Source organism: Mesoplodon bidens (genome assembly GCF_964165515.1).
Source record: "Mesoplodon bidens genome assembly, chromosome: 11".
NCBI lineage: Eukaryota > Metazoa > Chordata > Mammalia > Artiodactyla > Ziphiidae > Mesoplodon > Mesoplodon bidens.
Window position 1 is genome coordinate 3,211,101 of NC_138167.1, and position 19,188 is coordinate 3,230,288.

The 19,188-nt window shown below is 46.4% G+C and overlaps 1 protein-coding gene across 1 annotated transcript in view; it reads left to right on the forward strand.

Annotated features, from left to right (window-relative positions):
- PRMT8 (protein arginine methyltransferase 8) overlaps nucleotides 1–19,188 on the forward strand; it is a gene marked incomplete at its 3' end in the record, with an annotated part of 81,417 nt that overhangs the window by 26,559 nt on the left and 35,670 nt on the right. Inside the window, exons 2-3 of the mRNA XM_081249122.1 lie at nucleotides 2,565–2,750; nucleotides 17,215–17,370. Of these exons, the coding sequence (XP_081105248.1) occupies nucleotides 2,565–2,750; nucleotides 17,215–17,370 (342 nt within the window). The remainder of the gene's footprint in view (nucleotides 1–2,564; nucleotides 2,751–17,214; nucleotides 17,371–19,188) is intronic.

The window sequence follows — 19,188 nt, forward strand, 5'->3', positions numbered from 1 at the left end:
AAATACAACCTCTTAGCCTGGCTGTGATCTCTGCCAGCCCAGTCTCCCTCCCACTATCCGGGCCAAGTTCCCCAGACACACTCACTGCTGTTCCACACTTCTCCTGGTTGCTGAAGCCACACCCTCCAAGAACTCCCTTCCACTGTCGCCCCCCCACCAAAATCTGCGGAGGAAGCTCCCAGCGATCCCGGGCCTCTCTGACTCTTTCACTGAAGTGACTTCTCTCTCCTTTGAACCCCCAGAGCAATCTGCTTGACCTTCTCTTGTAAAATAAATCTTTCTCCATCATCCAGCGGAGCCTCAGGGGTCTTCCACTTCCACTAGGCAGCGTCCTTTGAGGGCACGGCTCCCGCATGTCTGTTTCTTCCACGGGACCATACAGCACTCACAGCCGCTGCCGTTCAGTGGGTGTTTGTGGAATAAAAAGCACCAGCCCGGGTGGTGATGCCTGGGGATCATGCTCCACTGCTGTTCCCCACCCCAGGCCCAGCCTCCTGGGACAGGGTACTCTGTTAGCCGATGGGCAGAGTGCAAGTCCCCTCTGCAGGAGGCCGAACTGGGCTGACAGCCTCCGGCCCCAGGGCCTGGTTCACAGTCACCTCTTTGTCCCCATGACCAGTGGTTATTGAGGTGAACGGACCCTGAATCCATCCATCCTTTGCCTCGTGATGCGACTCGTGGTGTGTGATGCATGGTGTGTGGTGCGTGGTGGGCACTTTGTAAGTTGGCACCGTCGAAAGAATCTCAGGGGACCCCGTGAAAGGGACCTTGGACTCACAGTTGAATGGAGCTCAGGGGTGCAGGAGGCCCCTGTGACCTTGACCGTGCAACAGCCTGGTCCAGCTGGGACTTTTTCTCTCCTTAATATATTTAAATGGAGTCATGATTGGGGTGAGCTTCATGCACAGAGCCTCCTCCAGCTTTACAGGTGACTGCAGCCAGCACGGGAGTGTGCAATTGACAGTCTTTTTTTAGCCTCCTGGAGACCGTGACCAACATCCCAAGTGGAGGGTGGGCACACCTGCTGCATTCTAATGAGGCAGCCCGTTGCCTCTGCTGCCAGACAGCCCGGGATCGTGCCGACCTGAAACCTGATGTTGCTAAACTGGGAAGTCTGCCTATTTCCCAGAGGCTGTAGCCTAGATACACCAGGAAAACAGGACCATCACCCCACCCTCCCCAGCTCGCTCCCCTCCAGCCTGGGACTCTAGGCAGTCTTGGGGCTGTGCCCGAAGCACGATGGAAGGGATGGACTCGGATTTCTTTATTTGCTCTAGGACCTCCCTGTTTCCCTTGCTAGAAAGGAGAGAGTAAGTCTGCATTGACCCAGCTTACAGATGAGAAAACTGAGGCATAGAATAGGGAGATGTTAATGTACTCTGAGTACTGCTGCTACTACTAATGAGAATAACAATAATAGAGCACTGACTATATGCCAGAAACTGTTCTAAAGTCTTTACAAATATTAACTCATCACTGAAAATAGGTTTTTCAGAATTCTGCCCCTTTTGAGGCCTTTGCTGTGCCGTGCACATCTGGATTTCCTACACTTCAGGGAAAGGTGTTTCTTCTCCTGGCAGAATGATGCTTCTGCAGTGAACTCTGAACCTCTGGGCTTCCATCTCCTCCTCCTCTGTCCTCCCGTTAGCCCGTGCAGGAGGAAGGGCTGGTCAGTGCCGGGCAGCAGCTGTGGGGTGTGGAGCTGAGCTGGCTGTCAGGGTCGGGGAACCCAGGAAAGGGCAGTGCGCTGGCAGGAGGCTGGCTATCAGTGTGGGCGCTTGCATTTCAGAGGAAACTTCTGCTGAAGTTCAGAGTAAAACTGTGAATCAGAAATGGGGGGTGGGTGGAGCAGCAAGACAACAGGCGTGAGAAACCGGAACCTAAGAGACCTGCATTTTGGGGGCCAGGTGCTGCTTGCGGGGTGGAGAGAAGTCCAGGGGCTTGATCTGCCTAAGGACGCAGGTGGGACTCATTTTAAGAACTCAGACTCACGATGCGCTGGGCCCGTTTCTAAGCACTTTCCAGATACCAACTTGTCTAATCCTCAGGATGACTCTAGGACATGTGGACCATTTTATTCCCATTTTAGAGTTGGGGAAACGGAGGCACCAAGAGGTGAATAACTCTGTCCAAGGTTGTGTAGCTGCGAGTGGCAGGGCTGGGGTTCACGTTTCGGGGGGCTGGCTCTGGAGTCCATACTCCAGCCACTCTGCTCTGGGATGCTATGTGATGCCATTACATCTTTCCCTTTATTCACCTCTAAGGGATGGTATTATTGTCCCCATTTAACAGATAGGCCAACTGAGGCCCAGATCGGCTCAGGTCACCCACTAGTAGGAGATGGAACTGGGTTAAATTCAGGTTGGTGGGGCCCCTGGGTAGCACACCACCATCCCACACAGCACAGCCAACAGCTTGGGGACACCACCGCCCCTTCGCTGTGGCTGCTGTGGCTGATTGGAGCCGGCTTGGGGCGGCGCGGGAGGGGGAAGGAGGGAGGGCGGAGTCTCAGAGGGCAGGACCTCATGGGTGCTGTTCACACCTGCCCCTTCTCTTCCCCACAGGTGAGCAGCCCACCCTCTCAGCCCCCGCAGCCCGTCATCCCAGCCAAGCCTGTGCAGTGTGTCCACCATGTGTCCACTCAGCCCAGCTGCCCGGGACGGGGCAAGATGTCCAAGCTGCTGAACCCGGAGGAGATGACCTCGAGGGACTATTACTTTGACTCCTACGCCCACTTTGGGATCCATGAGGTAAAGCATCCTGAGTTGGTGGCCAAGCGGGGCAACCTCGGTTCTGCTGTGGCCGCGCCGTTTCCTTGGACAGCATCATGTGCGCAGCTCTGTGTTGTCATTTAGGGAGTTCTCCCCGTCGCTTGAGGGCCCTGGCCCTGTCTCCATCCCGGGGGACCCACGCGGGGGGTCAGGGCCAGGCCTGCAGCAGGTGAGCAAGTGAAAGCATGTGTTTGGGTGTTCCTCAGCCGAGAGCCAGGGGTGCTTCCGTGGTCCTTGTTTTACGGTCCAGCACCTTCACCTCTTCCTGACCCTGAGCCTGGGAGGTCCGGGAGGACCGGACGTCCTTGGTCCTTTGCTACAGGAGCTCGGATGCTTTGCAGCTAGCGTCCCAAGGCCCCAAGGACCTTCTGGCATCATGATGTCCAGCCCTCAGTCAGGCACGAGCCCTCAGCTTCATCCTGGACCAATGAGCACTTCCAGGGAAGAATCAGCAGGCTTCCTTGGAAACCTGGCTCTGTCTGACAACCTGATTGATTCTCAGGAAATTCTTATGTCTAAATGCTGTCTTCCTCCATAGCAGGGAAGATTGATGTTAGCTGTAGGACAGAACAGAGCTTCCCAACTAGAGGCTTCCTGGCTGCAGTGGGAGCCACAACAGTATTTTTACCTCCCTCCGCACCATCTCCAGCACTTTCTCACCCCAGATAAACAACTGACACGAGCCGAGTACTTGCTCAGGGCTGGCCACTCTTCTGAGTACATTATATGTGTCGTTTCATTGAATTCCCAAGAACTCTATGAAGAACGTATTTCTATTATCCCCTTACAGTGTGAAGACATATCGAGAAAGGAGCAAAGGCTTGCTTGCTCTGCAAATGCTTTTTGAAAATAAGTCTCAAAGCTCCCCTTTCAATTAGATGCTTCTGTAAACGCTTCCTGTATCCAAACGGTGATGCGGCATTGCCAGAAGCGTGTTTAATAAGTAATAGGCAACATGTTTTTGAGTGCCTGCTCCACACTGGTTATTGCTCCCAGCATTTTATGTTACCGGCTCATTTATTCCTGAGGTCAACGCTGTGAGGTTGGTATTATTATTTGTCCCCATTTCACAGATGAGGATATAAGACCTTAAGAATCTTATCAACCTTCACTCATCTTTTCTGGTTCCTTTCCGTGCAAGGTCACGAGCTGATACACGCAGAGCTAGAAATGAAACCTTCACGTCTGGGGGACCCGGGGCTTCATTTCCTAATTTCCAGGGCATACAGCCTTTCTTTCTTTCTGGAAACTTTGGCTTTGTTCCTGCTGGTCCTTTTGCAATTTGCCATGGAGGTAGAGGGTGGAGGGGTTTGGCTCTCCCCATCAGAGCATTAATTAGGCCTGGGGCCTGCAGGGGAGGGTCTGGGCCTTGTGTTTAGTTCTGGGGCCTGGCCCACGGGGGCCTGGGCAGCTGAGGCTGCAGCTTTTGGTGGCTCCCACTGGGGTGGGGTTGTGATGGTGCACGGAGCCCAGTCCTAGGCCTGAGAGGTGAGAAGGTCTGGGAGGCAGGATGGATGCTTTCAAGAGCTGCCCTCCTCAAGACCCTGCCTCTAATTAAAGGACAGTCCTGTGTCCTTGGGCACCTGTCTCAGAGCAGATTGCTGGGAAGAGATAGCAGTTCCAGGGATCCTAAAATGCCCCCCTTGGGCCTGCCTGGACCCCCATTAGGGACCAGCCAAAGGCGGAGTGCCCCTCCCAGCCGCCCTCCCGTCCTCAGGCCCCAGCCCCGCAGAGCCCCCTCCCGTTGATTCCTCCCACCCCTCCCTGCAACACACGTAGGCCCCTAGGATGTGCCCTCTGGTGCCATTACATCTCTCTGATTCCTTCAGGACGGGGTTCCCCGACACTCGGCCCACGGTCTGATTTGTCTGGGTTTGGTGAAACAGCGGCTCCTCTCATCGCTCTGGCACTTCCTGGTCCCCACGAAGGCCGGGCCTCCGGAGGGTCTGATCTCCGCTGGGAGAAGACACCCAGGGTCACCAGACACATATAGTATGGAACAGGCTCCATCCATTTCATGTATTGCTAGAAAAATCAGACCTGTTCCTACACATATACAAACACAGTGCAGACTGAGCTAATGCGCTTGGAGGAAAGGACCTGCAGGTCACCATCCCGTTTCTCTCCTTAGTAACCTGTCCGAGAGTAGTTTTAGCAGCGCTTCGCATTGGGAACTACTTCTGATCACCCAGCTTAAATCCTTCTTGCTGCTGCTGGGGGCCAGGCCTAGACCCTGGCTCCTGGGGAAATGCATAGGTCTTTAACGCTGGGGCCGCTAGCTGGCCTCCCTTCATCCCTGAGCTTCCCCCGCTCCGGCCTGTTTGGTCTCCACGATCGTCTGCTGTAAAAGGAGGTGAGGGCAAGTCCATGGCCTCCTACCATCCTCTGCAGACAGGGCCTGTTCATTTCTCGTTGTCAAACACAAGGGATCTCCTTTCCATGCCAGGCGGCTCGTGGCGATGCCTTTGCCTCCTCAGTCTGGACAAGACCCACGTCTCGCCATCCCAGCCGGAGCCGAGCTGGCCATTTGGCAGCCTCTTCCCGTCATTAACAAGATGCTCACACGGGCGGGCAGCCGCATTGCCAGCTCGCTGATTAACAGTGATCAGTGAGTGTTTGGGAAACATGGTGCAGGCTGGATAGGGGTGGTTTAGTCTATAAATACAAACAAGAAGTGCCGAGCGGCAGGGGGACAATACAGGGAGCTGGAGAGCACAGCAGGAGGTGCTTCTGGACGCTTTTCTTCTTGCATCCCGTGGCCTCTCCTGAGATGACTCCGTGCTCAGCCTCCGGAGGTCAGGGGCCAGGGAGAGGAGGACTGTGCCTTCCGGACCACGGCCTCTGTGAAAAGAAAGGAGTCCTGAGCAGGAGCACATGTGACAGATGTGTCCTTGTGCACAGAGGGGAGGGGCCCAGCCCCACGACCTCTGAGATCCTAGCTCTGAAGCCTCAGCATCTTGAACAGTCAGCCTTGGGCATGGGGCCTCAGCTGCCAGAAGAATCCACCCCGGTGGGGCCCTGTTCCCAGCCCCCCAGCCCTGGGCGCTGAGCCCACTCCTGGCCAGCTATCTTCTTTTCACAATCTTACTGCAGGTTTTTTTGAAATAGATTCTTCAGGGCCTCATTTCCCAGCAATTAGTCAACGTGCTGCCATGTGTTCAGTGGGCAGCAGATAAAGTCACCCGCAGCTGGGGGTGGGAATTGTTTTCACTGAAGAGTGGCATGCTCCTGGCTGAATGTCTGGAGACGTCTTTGGGCTGTTCTCTTTCAGGGGTGATTAAAGCAGGGGTACAGGAAGGGTGGGGAGAGACAGCTGTTTCTTTGAACAGGGTGAGTAGGGGAAGCCTTGCTAAGTCACAGCTTCTCCCCCGCCCCCAGAACTTGTGCCTTTGGAATGAACTCCTGTGGTCTGGAGCCTTAAAGAAGGGAAAGGGGGGCCGAAGAAGTGAGGAAAGACAATGAATTAAGCGGGGGCCCTTGGGGGGGATCCCTTTTAGCAGCAACAGGACCCGCAGAGGTACTGGGCCAACCTAATTCCATCGGGAAAGGCAGTGAGAACTTTGAGCTACGAGTATGATTGAGAGATTTCGGAACCTTTGTCATTATTCTGCTTCCGTTCCTTACTCACCCTCAACAATTTCTTCACAGAGATGAAAAGGTCACAGTTTTACCAAAGAGCAACACTAACTCTACCTATTTAGTCATGACAACAACCCTATGAAATAGCTGCTCTTTTTACCCCATTCTCCAGATGAGGAGACTGAGGCACGGAATGCTAAATGCTGTTCTGGGCTGGCCGGAGAGCTCAGAAACTTCAGAGCTATGATTCGTGTGCAGGAGTTGGGCTCTGTCGTTATAGAGCACCAATTCCACACCGTGCCCTGTGCCTGGTTCGAGGGATACCGTCTTGCAGTCTTGTGGTCTCACAGTTCTTGTCCTTTTGATGTTGAGCAGTCTTGCAGTGTTTGACAGCTTCTGGAGGGAGAGGCTTGAGCTCACTTTCGAAGTAGTTCAGAGTCAGACATGAACTCAATTTAACCAAACCCTTACCTTATTCAGTTTCTAATATGACCAAAGATATAAGCCTTGGGGCAACACAGGAAGTAGTGCTGGGCTGAAAAGCAAACACAAATGTTTTTAGCCCCTGTGGGGCCCCAGGCCCTGATACAGGAATTAAATTCCCCCATCCCAAACCTACTTAACTCCTAAACCTGCTCAGCCCCTGATCGGATTGAACTGACCAGCCCATCATTCTAGCTGCCTAACAAAAGAAAGGCTATTCCTTCCTGGAAAAACAACAACAACAAACTAACTTCAGCTACTATTGATCCTTGGACACCATCTATGGCATAAAATAAAAATGATGAGACCTGTGAAGAAACGAGAGGATTTGATTCATAGTCAAGAGAAAAATCAGTCAATAGAAACAGATCTATAGACAGCCCAGGTGTTGGAATGATTAAATAAAGATTTGTAAATAACTATAATAAATACGATTTAAAAAAATTTCCAGGAGGAGATGGGTATAATAGGTGAAATTGAAATCCTACAACTGAAAAATACAATAGATAAACCAAATATTCACTGGATGGGATTAATAACAGATAGGATACATAGAAGAAAATATCTATGACCACGAGGACAGGGAAAGAGAAATCACTGAAACTGAAGAATAGAGAGAAAAAAATTGACAAGTGAACAGAGGCTCAGTGACTTTTGGGACAGAATTCAGTGGTAAAACATGTGAGTAATTAGAATTCCAGAGGAGAAGAGAAAGAATGGGACAGAAAAACATGTTTGAAGAAATATAGATGGATAAGTGTCTAAAATTGATAAAACAAACAAACAAACAAAACCCCAGCAACTCTCTGAATTGATTTGCTCAAACAGTGAATCCACATCTGAAACAGCCTCTGCAATTGTAGCCACCACCTGATTACGTTTATGATGATCCATAGCCATTCTCCAAGCTCCGTCTCTCTTCTGCACAGGCCAAATGGGCAAATTGGATGTGGATGTGGGTTTCCTGGAATTAGTCTCCTGGATTAATGGATCTCATGGAGCTAGTGTTCCAATAGTTCAGAGCCAGTGTCCAATAATCCTCAAAAATCTGTTTATTTTCCTTTCTCCAATGCACACATGCTGGTAAATGCCTGCAGGTCATCTTGGGGAAGACTTGGAGAAAGATTAACAGTACACATTTTTGTCAAGATAACAGGGTTTCTCCTCATGTGACATGGACGCCCCTTTGTTTAAGGGCTCCTACATCTGTATATTGGCTCAAATCTGGGAATCCACTGAGGGGGCCATGACTCCCTGTTTTGGTGATTCAAGCCTGACTTCCATTCATGAGACCTATAACTTTTCTGCTTAAACAGATCAAGTAAGAATTTAGTGTGTTTTCCACTGTTTATTTTCTAGAGGTCCTTTAATGAACTGACCAGCACCATAGGTCTTGGTGAGCCAGACTATCCTGAATACTACTTTGGCTCTCCTATCCTTTACAGTAACCATGCCCACCTCATCTTTGGCGATTACACACTACAATTTGGCCCCCGATACCCCAGGATCCTAGTTGGATATTGTTCCCATGGCAACTAGGAATCTCAGCGCCCAGTGTAATCTCTGATCTGTAGAGGAGGGCACACAGAGCTCTTCAAGGCTACTGGACTTCCCTCAAAAACTTCTTCCTCACAGCTGTGGTGAGAGGTCTGTTCTCTGGCGTTGGTGAGCGAGTCTCATGTGACAGATGCATTTTAACATTCCAGTCTCCTGAAGTCTTTGGATACCTTCCTCTTCAGCAGATCAAGGAAGTTCTGGCATTTCCACTTCATTTAGTGTAGACTAACTTTTGGTCCATGTTTCAGTCAATCAGCCACACCAACTGTTAGAGGCATTCCAAGCCCCTGGAGGTAAAACAGTGAATCCACAATCTTTGCTTCATGGACCTATGTCAATAGACTTGGCTCAATCCAACTTTAAGTTCCCTCCATCTTGATCCCTCACCCTTACTATACGTCCCCACATCTATTCCCTATATTTTAACCTATATGTTAGACGTATCATGCAGTTCTTTTGGTGCGTATCACACCTTCTCATGGGTCACTCTTTGTGCCTTGTTCTTTGGGGTCTGCGTGGAGTCAAATCCAGTTATAGGGTTGGTGGGGATGGGTCCTGAGGAGTATTAACATTACCTGGCAAGCAACTACCTCAAAGGACACCAGTACGACTCTTCAGGACCAGGAAAACGAACTTTCCTGGGCAGGGGTAGATGGTGTTTCTACTGGCAGAGAATACGGTAATTTAGGGACTTGAGGTCCCAGCTTCATCAGAATCTGCCTGTCTGTTCCCATTCCAATTTTCAGGACCCCATTCTTTCCCAACAGTTGACTCAGCTTTAACAAAAGAGGCCTTGCAAGGATGGGAGTTCAATTTGTGTTGTAATTCAGGCAGGATTAGACTTTGGCTTTGGTTTTCAGAAATCTTGACCCTGCAAGAAAATAAGGGTTTTGTTCCTTTCTTTTATTTTCTTCCTTTTCTTTTCTTTTTTTCCCCAGAAGTCATAGAAGTTTTCAGGTGCTACAAGAAGACCTTGAGCTGGGAATTTAAATCCCTGAGCTCATCATTTTCTTTTTCTAAGTTTTCTGGCACAATTAGCAATAACCAACCAACAAATCCACCCCATTACATTCCTTACCTTGACTAAAATGTTCTAAGGTGGCAAATACTTGGTCATCCAGAGTCTTGCCTTCTGTAGGAACTTTGTCACCGGTGTCTAAGGCTAAAATTTGAGTAACTCTTTTGCCAGTTCACCAGTGCCCTCTTCACCAATGACAATAGACTTCTTAGTGCCTTTAAATCTAATCAGATCAGAAAACCAATTCCAGAAAACTCAGAACCAATTCAGAGAACCCATTCTTAGATTCTGCTCCTTAGGAGCTATTCTTGGTAAGAAATTTTGTATCGGTCATGGCTCAACCATGGAAGCATATGTATAAATTCAGTTCAGGATTGCAGGGAATTGGCTCATGCAATTGTGTAAGGTCGTTGTCTCCATGTCTGATGCTGAAGCTTGAAGTAGGTAGGTTACAGGGTAGGTAACCAGGAAAGGACTATGAATGCAAAATAAGGGGAGATCAGAAGTAGCTACAACTCATAAGCACAAGCTTGAACCCTATGAGGACGGGCTGAAACACACATCCATTCTATTGCCTTTGACCTTGGTGGGGAGCATATCCTACAGAGGCTGGAGTGTTTCACCTTGGAGCTAAACACACACACACCTGGCTCAGGAGTCAGAGAAGCTGAAGGCAAAGGTAGAGCAATTGTAAGCCCAGCTGCTGCTTCATGCCAACAAGGTGGATCGACCCATCAGCAGTGACAAATGTGAACTACAAAATGCTTCCTGCTTCCTTTGTATCTTCTGAATCTCGTGGGAATCTCCCTCATGAACCACCTTGACTGGAGACATAGTAGAAAGACTATTCTGGGACATATAGCTCCACCTGGTAAGGTGACTGATTACAAAGCCATCACACACGTGTGCACAGAGCTTCAAAAACGTGAAACAACATCTCCAGAGCTAGAGGGAGAAAAATACATCCCACTGTTGAAGATTTTTGAACACTTCTTTCTTGGTGATTGATAGAACAGATACACACACAAAAAACAGTAAGGGTGTAGAAAATCTGAACAACACCATCAAACAACCCAACGTAGGAGGCATTTATACAACATTGCATCCCCAGGGTACAGAATATACATTCTTTTTAAGTGCACATGGAAACATTCACTAAGATAGATCATATGCTGGCCCATAAACACATCTCAATTAAGTTTCAAAAGACTGAAATCATGTAGAGTATGCTTTTTTGGTCATAATGGAATTAATTTAGAAACCAGTAAACAGTAAATTATCTAGAAAATCTCCAAATATTTGGAAATTAGGCAGCAACTGAGAACAGGGTCAGAGAAGAAATCACAAGAGAAATTAGAAAATATTCTCAACTGAATGATAGTGAAAGCACAGTGCTGTGGATCTGATGTTTGTGTGTCCACCCTCCCCCCCAAGACTCATGTGTTGAAATCCTAACTCCCCATGTGATGGTATTAGAAGGTGAGGCTTTGGGGAGGCAATTAGGTCATGAGGGTGGAGCCTTTGTGAATGGCATTAATGCCCTTATAAGAGGCTTTGCGTCCTCACTCTGCTCTCCATCACGTGAGGATACAAGAAGGCAAACCAGGAAGTAAGTCCTCACCAGACACTGGATCTGCTGGCACCTTGATCTTGGACTTCCCATTCTCCAGAACTGTGAGACATACATGTTTAAGTCACCCACTGTATGGTAATTTGTTGTAGCAACTGAAGTGACTAAGACATACAACACATGAGAATTTGTGGAATGCAGTTAAAGCAATCTTTAGAGGGAAATTTATAGCTTTTTAAAAATTATTTATTTATGTATTTATGTATTTATTTTTGGCTGCATTGGGTCTTCATTGCTACGTGTGGGCTTTCTCTAGTTGCGGCGAGCGGGGGCTACTCTTCATTGCGGTGCGTGGGCTTCTCATCGCAGTGGCTTTTCTTGTTGCAGAGCATGGGCTCTAGCACATGGGCTTCAGTAGTTGTGGTGAGTGGGCTCAGTAGTTGTGGCTTGTGGGCTCTAGAGTGTAGGCTCAGTAGTTGTGGCGCATGGGCCTTGTTGCTTGGCAGCCTGTAGGATCTTCCCAGACCAGGGCTCGAACCCATTTCCCCTGCATTGGCAGGCAGATTCTTAACCACTGTGCCATCAGGGAAGCCCCGGAAATTTATAGCTTTAAGTGCTTCCATTAGACAAAAAGAAATGTACAAAACTAATGATCAGAGCTTCCACCTTACAAAGGTAGAGAAAGAAGAGCAAATAAAGCCTAAGTTGAAGGAAGGAAATAATAAAGATGAGAGCAGAAATCAATGAAGTAGAAATCAAATATTAGAGAAAACCAACAAAGCAAAAAGTTGGCTTTGAAAAGACTAATTAATTTAATAACATTTAGCTAGACTGATCAAGAAAGAAGAGAGAAAACAAACATTATAATATCATACATGAAGGCAAGGACATCATTACAGATCATATAGACATCTGACAGGTGACTAGAGAATATTATGACAATGTTATACCCATAAATTTGACAACTCAACCGAAATGGATAAATTCCTTGGAAATATACCTTGTTAAACCTGATGTAAGTATGCATAGAAAACTAAAATAGTACTCTATTAAATAAATGAAATTCATACTTTAAAATTTTCCCACAAAAAAAACTCCAGACCCAGATGGTTTTACTGGTGAATTTCATTAGACATTGAAGAAAAACATCAATCTCATGCTAACTTTTTCAGAAAACAAATGAGGAGAGAACACTTCCTAATTTGTGTGATGAACCCAGCAGAACTTTGACAGAGAAGGTAACAGAAAATTACAGGTCAATGTCCCTCACAAATACAGATACAAAAATCTGCAACAAAATATTTATAAATAAAATCAAGCAATATTATAAAGGATAATACATCATGAAAAAATGTTGGTTCAACATATGAAACTGATCTATGGAGTTCAACATATTAAAGAGCAAAGGAGAAAAGTCATATACAATTTCAAGAAATGTATAAAAAGCATGTGACAGAATTCAACACCAATTCATGATAAAAAGCTCTCAGCAAATTAGAAATACAAGAACACTTTTCCGATCTGATAAAAGACATTTATGGAAAGCTCACAGCCAAAATCATACTCAGTGGTGATATTTATATATCACTGGAACAAAAGAAGGGTGTGTGTTCTCTTCAGCGTTTTACTGCATGGTAACCTTTGCAAGTGCAATAAAGCAAGAAGAAAGAACAAGAAATAAAAAGCATATAAAGTAGGAAAAAAAGAAATAAAGTTGTCTTCATTCACAAGTGATCATATTTTTTACAAAGAAAAATAAAGGAATCTAGGGAATTCCCTGGTGGTCCAGTGGTTAGGACCTGGCGCTTTCACCGCCGAGGGCCCGGGTTCAATCCCAGGTTGGGGAACTAAGATGCCTCAAGCCATGAAGTGTGGCCAGAAAAAAAAGAAAAGAGAAAAAAAGGTATCTACAGATAAATCCTACTAGAATTAATATGTGAGGTGAGCAAGGCTGCAACATATAAGGTCAAGGTACATACTAACATAAAACGATTGGAAAATGAAATTTTAAACATATCTTTTACAATACTATAAGGCATCATAAAATAAAATAGTTAAGAATAAATCTAATGAAAGAAATACAAGGCCTCTACACTGAAATCTATAAAACATTGCAGAGAGAAATTAAAGAAAACCTAACTAAAGGGAGAGCTATTTTAGTGTTTTGGGTTGTAAGACTCAGTATTGCTAAGGGGTTAATTCTCTCCAAATAGATCTATAGATTCAATGCAATTCCAGTCAACTCCAGGAGGCTGTTCTGTATGAATTAATAAGTTGGTTCTAAAATGTGTATGGAAATGCAAAGGATGCAGAAAAGCCAAAATAATCTTGTAAAAGGAGAACTAACTTGGAGGATTTACATGCAGTACTTTGTTTCAAAGTTAATACAAAGCTACAGTAGTTAAATGACAGTTAAATTGATATATTAATGGAACAGATCAAAAAGCCCATCTATATATAGCCAATTGGTTTTCTGACAAAGGTGGCAAGTTAATTCAGTGGGGAAGATGATAGTCTATTCAGCAAATGGTGCTTGAACCATCCATTTGTATGAAAAAAATGAACTCACACACCTTATACCATATACATACGTATATACATATATACTTATACCATATATAAAATTAATTTAATGTGAATCAAAAACCTAAAACTAAAAGGCACAACTATAAAACTTCTAGAAGAAAACATAGGAGGATATCTTTGTGACCTTGGGGTAGGCAAAGATTAGGCAGGACAGACAAAATTCTAATCATAAAAGAAAAAAACCAAAATACTGGTCTTTATCAAAATTAAAAACTACATTTCAAAAGACAAGATTGAGAAAATGAAAAGGCAAATCACGGATTGGGAGAAGGTATTCATAACATGTATATCTAACAAAGGATTTGTTTCCAGAATATAGAAACTCCTACAATTCACCAAGGAAAAGATAAATCGCTCAAAAGAAAAAAAAAGGACAAAACAGATAATTTACAAAAGATATATATGAATAGTCAATAAAATCATGAAAAAATTATCTGCATCAGTAGCCATCAGGGAAATGAAATTAAAGTTGCAGTGCAGTAGCAGTGCATATCCACTAGAATGACTAACATGTAAAAAAATTAATAAGACTAAGTGGCCAGCATATGAAGAAACTTGAACTCTGGATCATAAAAAGACAACTATTTTGAAAAACTGTTTGGCAATTTCTGATGAAATTAAACACCTCCCCTAAGACCCAGCAAACCCACTTCTAGGTATTTACCCAAGAGAAATGAAAAGATATACAAATCTTCCTCAACTTACAGTGGGGTTACGCCCTCATAAACCCATTGTAAGTTGAAAATATGTTAAGTTGAAAATGCATTGAATACACCTGACCTACTGATCATCACAGCTAAGCCTCGCCTACCTTAAGTGTGCTCAGAACACTTACATCAGCCTACACTTGGGCAAAGTCATCTAACACAAAGGCTACTTTATAATGAAGTATTGAATATCTCGTGAAAAACCACTGTAAGTCGGGGATGTCTGTATTCTCAAAAATACTTAAACAAGAATGTTCGTAACAGCTTTATTCTCAGCAATCCAAATATCCATCATCACCTGAATGGATGTGAACACGTGATATGTTCATACAATGGAATACTGGTCAACAACAACAACAGCAACCTTGGATACATGCAATAAAATGAATGAAATCTCAGAAATTTTGAGTAGAAGAAGTTGGACACAAAAGTGTACATACTGTATGATTCCGTTTATATGAAATTCTGGAACTGGCAGAAGGAATCTTTGAGACAGAAATTAGATCTTTGGTTGTCTGGAATGGGGGAGAGGATTACCTGCACAGGGGCATGAAAGGTCTGGAATGATGGAAATGTTCTATATCTTGATTATGGTGGTTACACAGGTGTATGGTTAGCCATATATTTAAAATCTGTGCTTTTTATTCTATGCAAGTTACATTAAAAATTATACTAAAAATCCCAGTACTATTGATTAGTCAGAGAGTTGGCTGATATCTTTTTTTTTTATTAGTTTCTGCTTTATAACAAAGTGAATCAGTCATACATATACATCTGTTCCCACATCCCTTCCCTCATGCATCTCCCTCCCTCCCACCCTCCCCATCCCATCCCTCCAGGCGGTCACAAAGCACCGAGCTGATCTCCCTGTGCTCTGCGGCTGCTTCCCACTATCTATCTACCTTACGTTTGGTAGTGTATATATGTCCATGCCTCTCTTTCGCTTTGTCACAGCTTACCCTTCCCCCTCCCCATATCCTCAAGTCCATTCTCAAGTAGGTCTGTGTCTTTATTCCCGTTTTACCCCTAGGTTCTTCATGACATTTTTTTTTTAGATTCCATATATATGTGTTAGCATACAGTATGTGTCTTTCTCTTTCTGACTTACTTCACTCTGTATGACAGACTCTAGGTCTATCCACCTCATTACAAATAGCTCAGTTTCGTTTCTTTTTATGGCTGAGTAATATTCCATTGTATATATGTGCCACATCTTCTTTATCCATTCATCCGATGATGGACACTTAGGTTGTTTCCAGCTCCGGGCTATTGTGAATAGAGCTGCAATGAACATTTTGGTACATGTCTCTTTTGGAATTATGGTTTTCTCAGGGTATATGCCTAGTAGTGGGATTGCTGGATCATATGGTAGTTCTATTTTTAGTTTTTTAAGGAACCTCCATACTGTTCTCCATAGTGGCTGTACCAATTCACATTCCCACCAGCAGTGCAAGAGTGTTCCCTTTTCACCACACCCTCTCCAGCATTTATTGTTTCTAGATTTCTTGATGATGGCCATTCTGACTGGTGTGAGATGATATCTCATTGTAGTTTTGATTTGCATTTCTCTAATGATTAATGATGTTGAGCATTCTTTCATGTGTTTGTTGGCAGTCTGTATATCTTCTTTGGAGAAATGCCTATTTAAGTCTTCTGCCCATTTTTGGATTGGGTTGTTTGTTTTTTTGCTATTGAGCTGCATGAGCTGTTTATAAATTTTGGAGATTAATCCTTTGTCAGTTGCTTCATTTGCAAATATTTTCTCCCATTCTGAGGTTTTCTTTTGGTCTTCTTTATGGTTTCCTTTGCTGTGCAAAAGCTTTGAAGTTTCATTAGGTCCCATTTGTTTATCTTTGTTTTTATTTCCATTTCTCTAGGAGGTGGGTCCAAAAGGATCTTGCTGTGATTTATGTCATAGAGTGTTCTGCCTATGTTTTCCTCTGAGAGTTTGATAGTTTCTGGCCTTACATTTAGGTCTTTAATCCATTTTGAGCTTATTTTTGTGTATGGTGTTAGGGAATGATCTAATCTCATACTTTTACATGTCCCTGTCCAGTTTTCCCAGCACCACTTATTGAAGAGGCTGTCCTTTCTCCACTGTACATTCCTGCCTCCTTTATCAAAGATAAGTTGACCCTATGTGCGTGGGTTTATCTCTGGGCTTTCTATCCTGTTCCATTGATCTAGCTTTCTGTTTTTGTGCCAGTACCACACTGTCTTGATTACTGTAGCTTTGTAGTATAGTCTGAAGTCAGGAAGCCTGATTCCTCCGGCTCCGTTTTTCGTTCTCAAGATTGCTTTGGCTATTCGGGGTCTTTTGTTTTTCCAAACAAATTTTGAAATTTTTTGGTCTAGTTCTGTGAAACATTTGGCTGATATCTTTAATGGACGAAGATCCCCGCCTCACCATCATACACAGATAAATCGTGTTCTCCTTGGGTTGGAGACCGTAGCAAAGGGTCATCGAGTTCCTCTCTTATTACAAAGCACGTAAATAATAGTGGATAAAAACACATGTTTTCTATTCTTAAAAACAAGCACATAGAAAAAGGACACACACACAGCCTCCTTTAATAACCCGTTTCACGACAGTTCTCTCACAATGGCAGACAGTTCTGCCTCAGGTCTAACTTAAATCTCTCATGCTGTGTTTGTATTGCTCCTTTCTTTGGGTCTTTGTTGAGTTGGAGCTTTCCCAGGTCTGGACGTGAGTTTCTCCTTTAATGGTACGAGGCGCTCGTTCGCCTTGTAAGGGGCAGAGTTTTAGGACGTTGTGTGTACTGATGCAGGGAGCCCCTGGCGCAGCTGTACTCTTCCGTGGTTCTGCCTCATGACAGAACTGAGGTCCCTGAGGAATTTGTCGGGACAGCCCTGGGCCCATGACCTGGCCGGTGTGCACCCAGGTGCCCTGAATACATCAGCTCTACCTTTCCTTCCATACAGGAGATGCTGAAGGACGAGGTGCGGACGCTCACTTACCGGAATTCCATGTATCACAACAAGCACGTGTTCAAGGACAAGGTCGTGCTGGACGTGGGGAGCGGCACTGGGATCCTCTCCATGTTTGCTGCCAAAGCAGGGGCCAAGAAGGTGTTTGGGGTGAGCGTGCCACTCCCTCCCCTGGCCTCTGCGGGGACGCTTCCTTGCTGGGGTCACACCCTCCAGGAGGACGTCAGACATAGCTCTCAGGAGGTGGGCAAGCTCCCTGGCTCCCTGTCACCTGGGCATTGCTCCTGGTCTTGTCCTGGAAGAGCTGACATTTGTGGAGGACTTTTGACTTTTCTGAAGCCATTTTGGTGTCATCATTACCTTAGAGTCCTTAGCCCTACTGTGGGCTGTGGTGGCAGGGCAGGGTGGCTACACCTGTGAGCTGTGGTTGGAATCTCCACTATTCCACTCCCGAGAAGTGTGATCTGGACAATTCACTTCTCTCCTGTACCTCGGTTTCCCCATCTATAAAATGGGCATAATTAGAGTACCTTGCCCACGGGGTGACTATGAGGAGTGAGTGATTTTAATACATAAGTCAAGTGCTTAGAATGGCGCCTGGCGTACGTCAGATGCTCAGTATTTATGAGTATAGTTGGGGCCCTAGGTGGTAACAAGACGGTCTTCTTTCTCTGTTCTTTAAAGGCAAGTTGGTAGATTTACTTCTGCTGTTCTGGCTACTGCTACCTCTCCAGCTAGAGGTGGTAGTGGTGGACCTTCTGGGAAGGCTCCCACAATGCAGCTGCACACAGCCTGAGGACGGGGTGCTGGGAGGGTCCGGAGCCGGGAAGAAACTGAAAAAGAAGAGCTCTGAGCTTCTGACTGACATTTGAAAAAAGCAGTGGGTCTAGGGCTGGAAAATGGGAATTCATCTTGATCAAAATTCAAGGCACACTGCAGTCAAACAACACACAGCACGTGCACAGGACAGCCCAACGCAGAGGCTGGCCGGGAGCTTTCAGTGGGGCTTCATTAGCTCGGTCATCCTGCAGCCTGTCCTGAGACACCCTGGCTCCCGGTTGACTAGAGCCCTCCAAGTCCCCGTGTTCCCCCATCAGTGCCTGTCCCTAAGCTCCTGGCAGGGACAACATCCTCCTCCATGCCTGACCCGGAAGGTATCGGGGCCTTGGCTGGAGGGGGTCTCTGGGACACCTGAGCTGTCTCCAGACACCTCTATTGTAGCCTTGACTGGGAAAGCTATGATGTAGTCACCTGAGGTGCGTGTTGAGGGTACGGGTCCAGCCCGGACACCCAAAGTCAAGTCCTGCGCTCTTCACCGTACTGTCCATCCCCACCGGCCAGCCTTCCTTCCTTCACAGGGCCTCCCCTCCAGGATGGGGTCTTCTGGCCAAGGGACCGACTCCCCTTCCAAGGCGCTCACAGAGCCTCAGGGCAGGACATACGCCCCTGTAACGCCCCACCCTCCCTCCCAGGGTGTCTCTGAGGCCCCAGCTCAGCTCCAGAATCAGACGGGAGCCCAGGGCTGAACCGGGCAAGGCAGGGCTGCCCGTCCTTCTCTTCCAGGTGCGGGGCTCCAGCCGTAGGTCTTGGCAGCTGGCCCTCTGTTTCCAGCAACCTGGCCTCCCCGCCTGGACCAGGCCTCCTATCCCCAGGCTGGGGCTTGGTCTGCTGTTCCCACAAGGTCCTGCTCTCAGTGGATGGTCAGCGAATTTCTCAAATACCTTGGCCCTTTGCTTAGGAGATTTGGGGAGCCTGGAAAGACTTCTAGATTCAAAAGAACCAATTCTTTCATAGGTGGAGACTGCGGAAGGAATGAGAGTTAACAGATGTCTGCCCATGGGGTGGGGAAGGATCTTAAGATGCCCTGAGGCCCTGACTTGCCATTTTCAGATGGTCCTTCTTGTGGACCGTGCCGTTTAACCAGGGAGGGCTGGGGGTGGGAGGATGACCTCAGGGAGGCTCACAGCC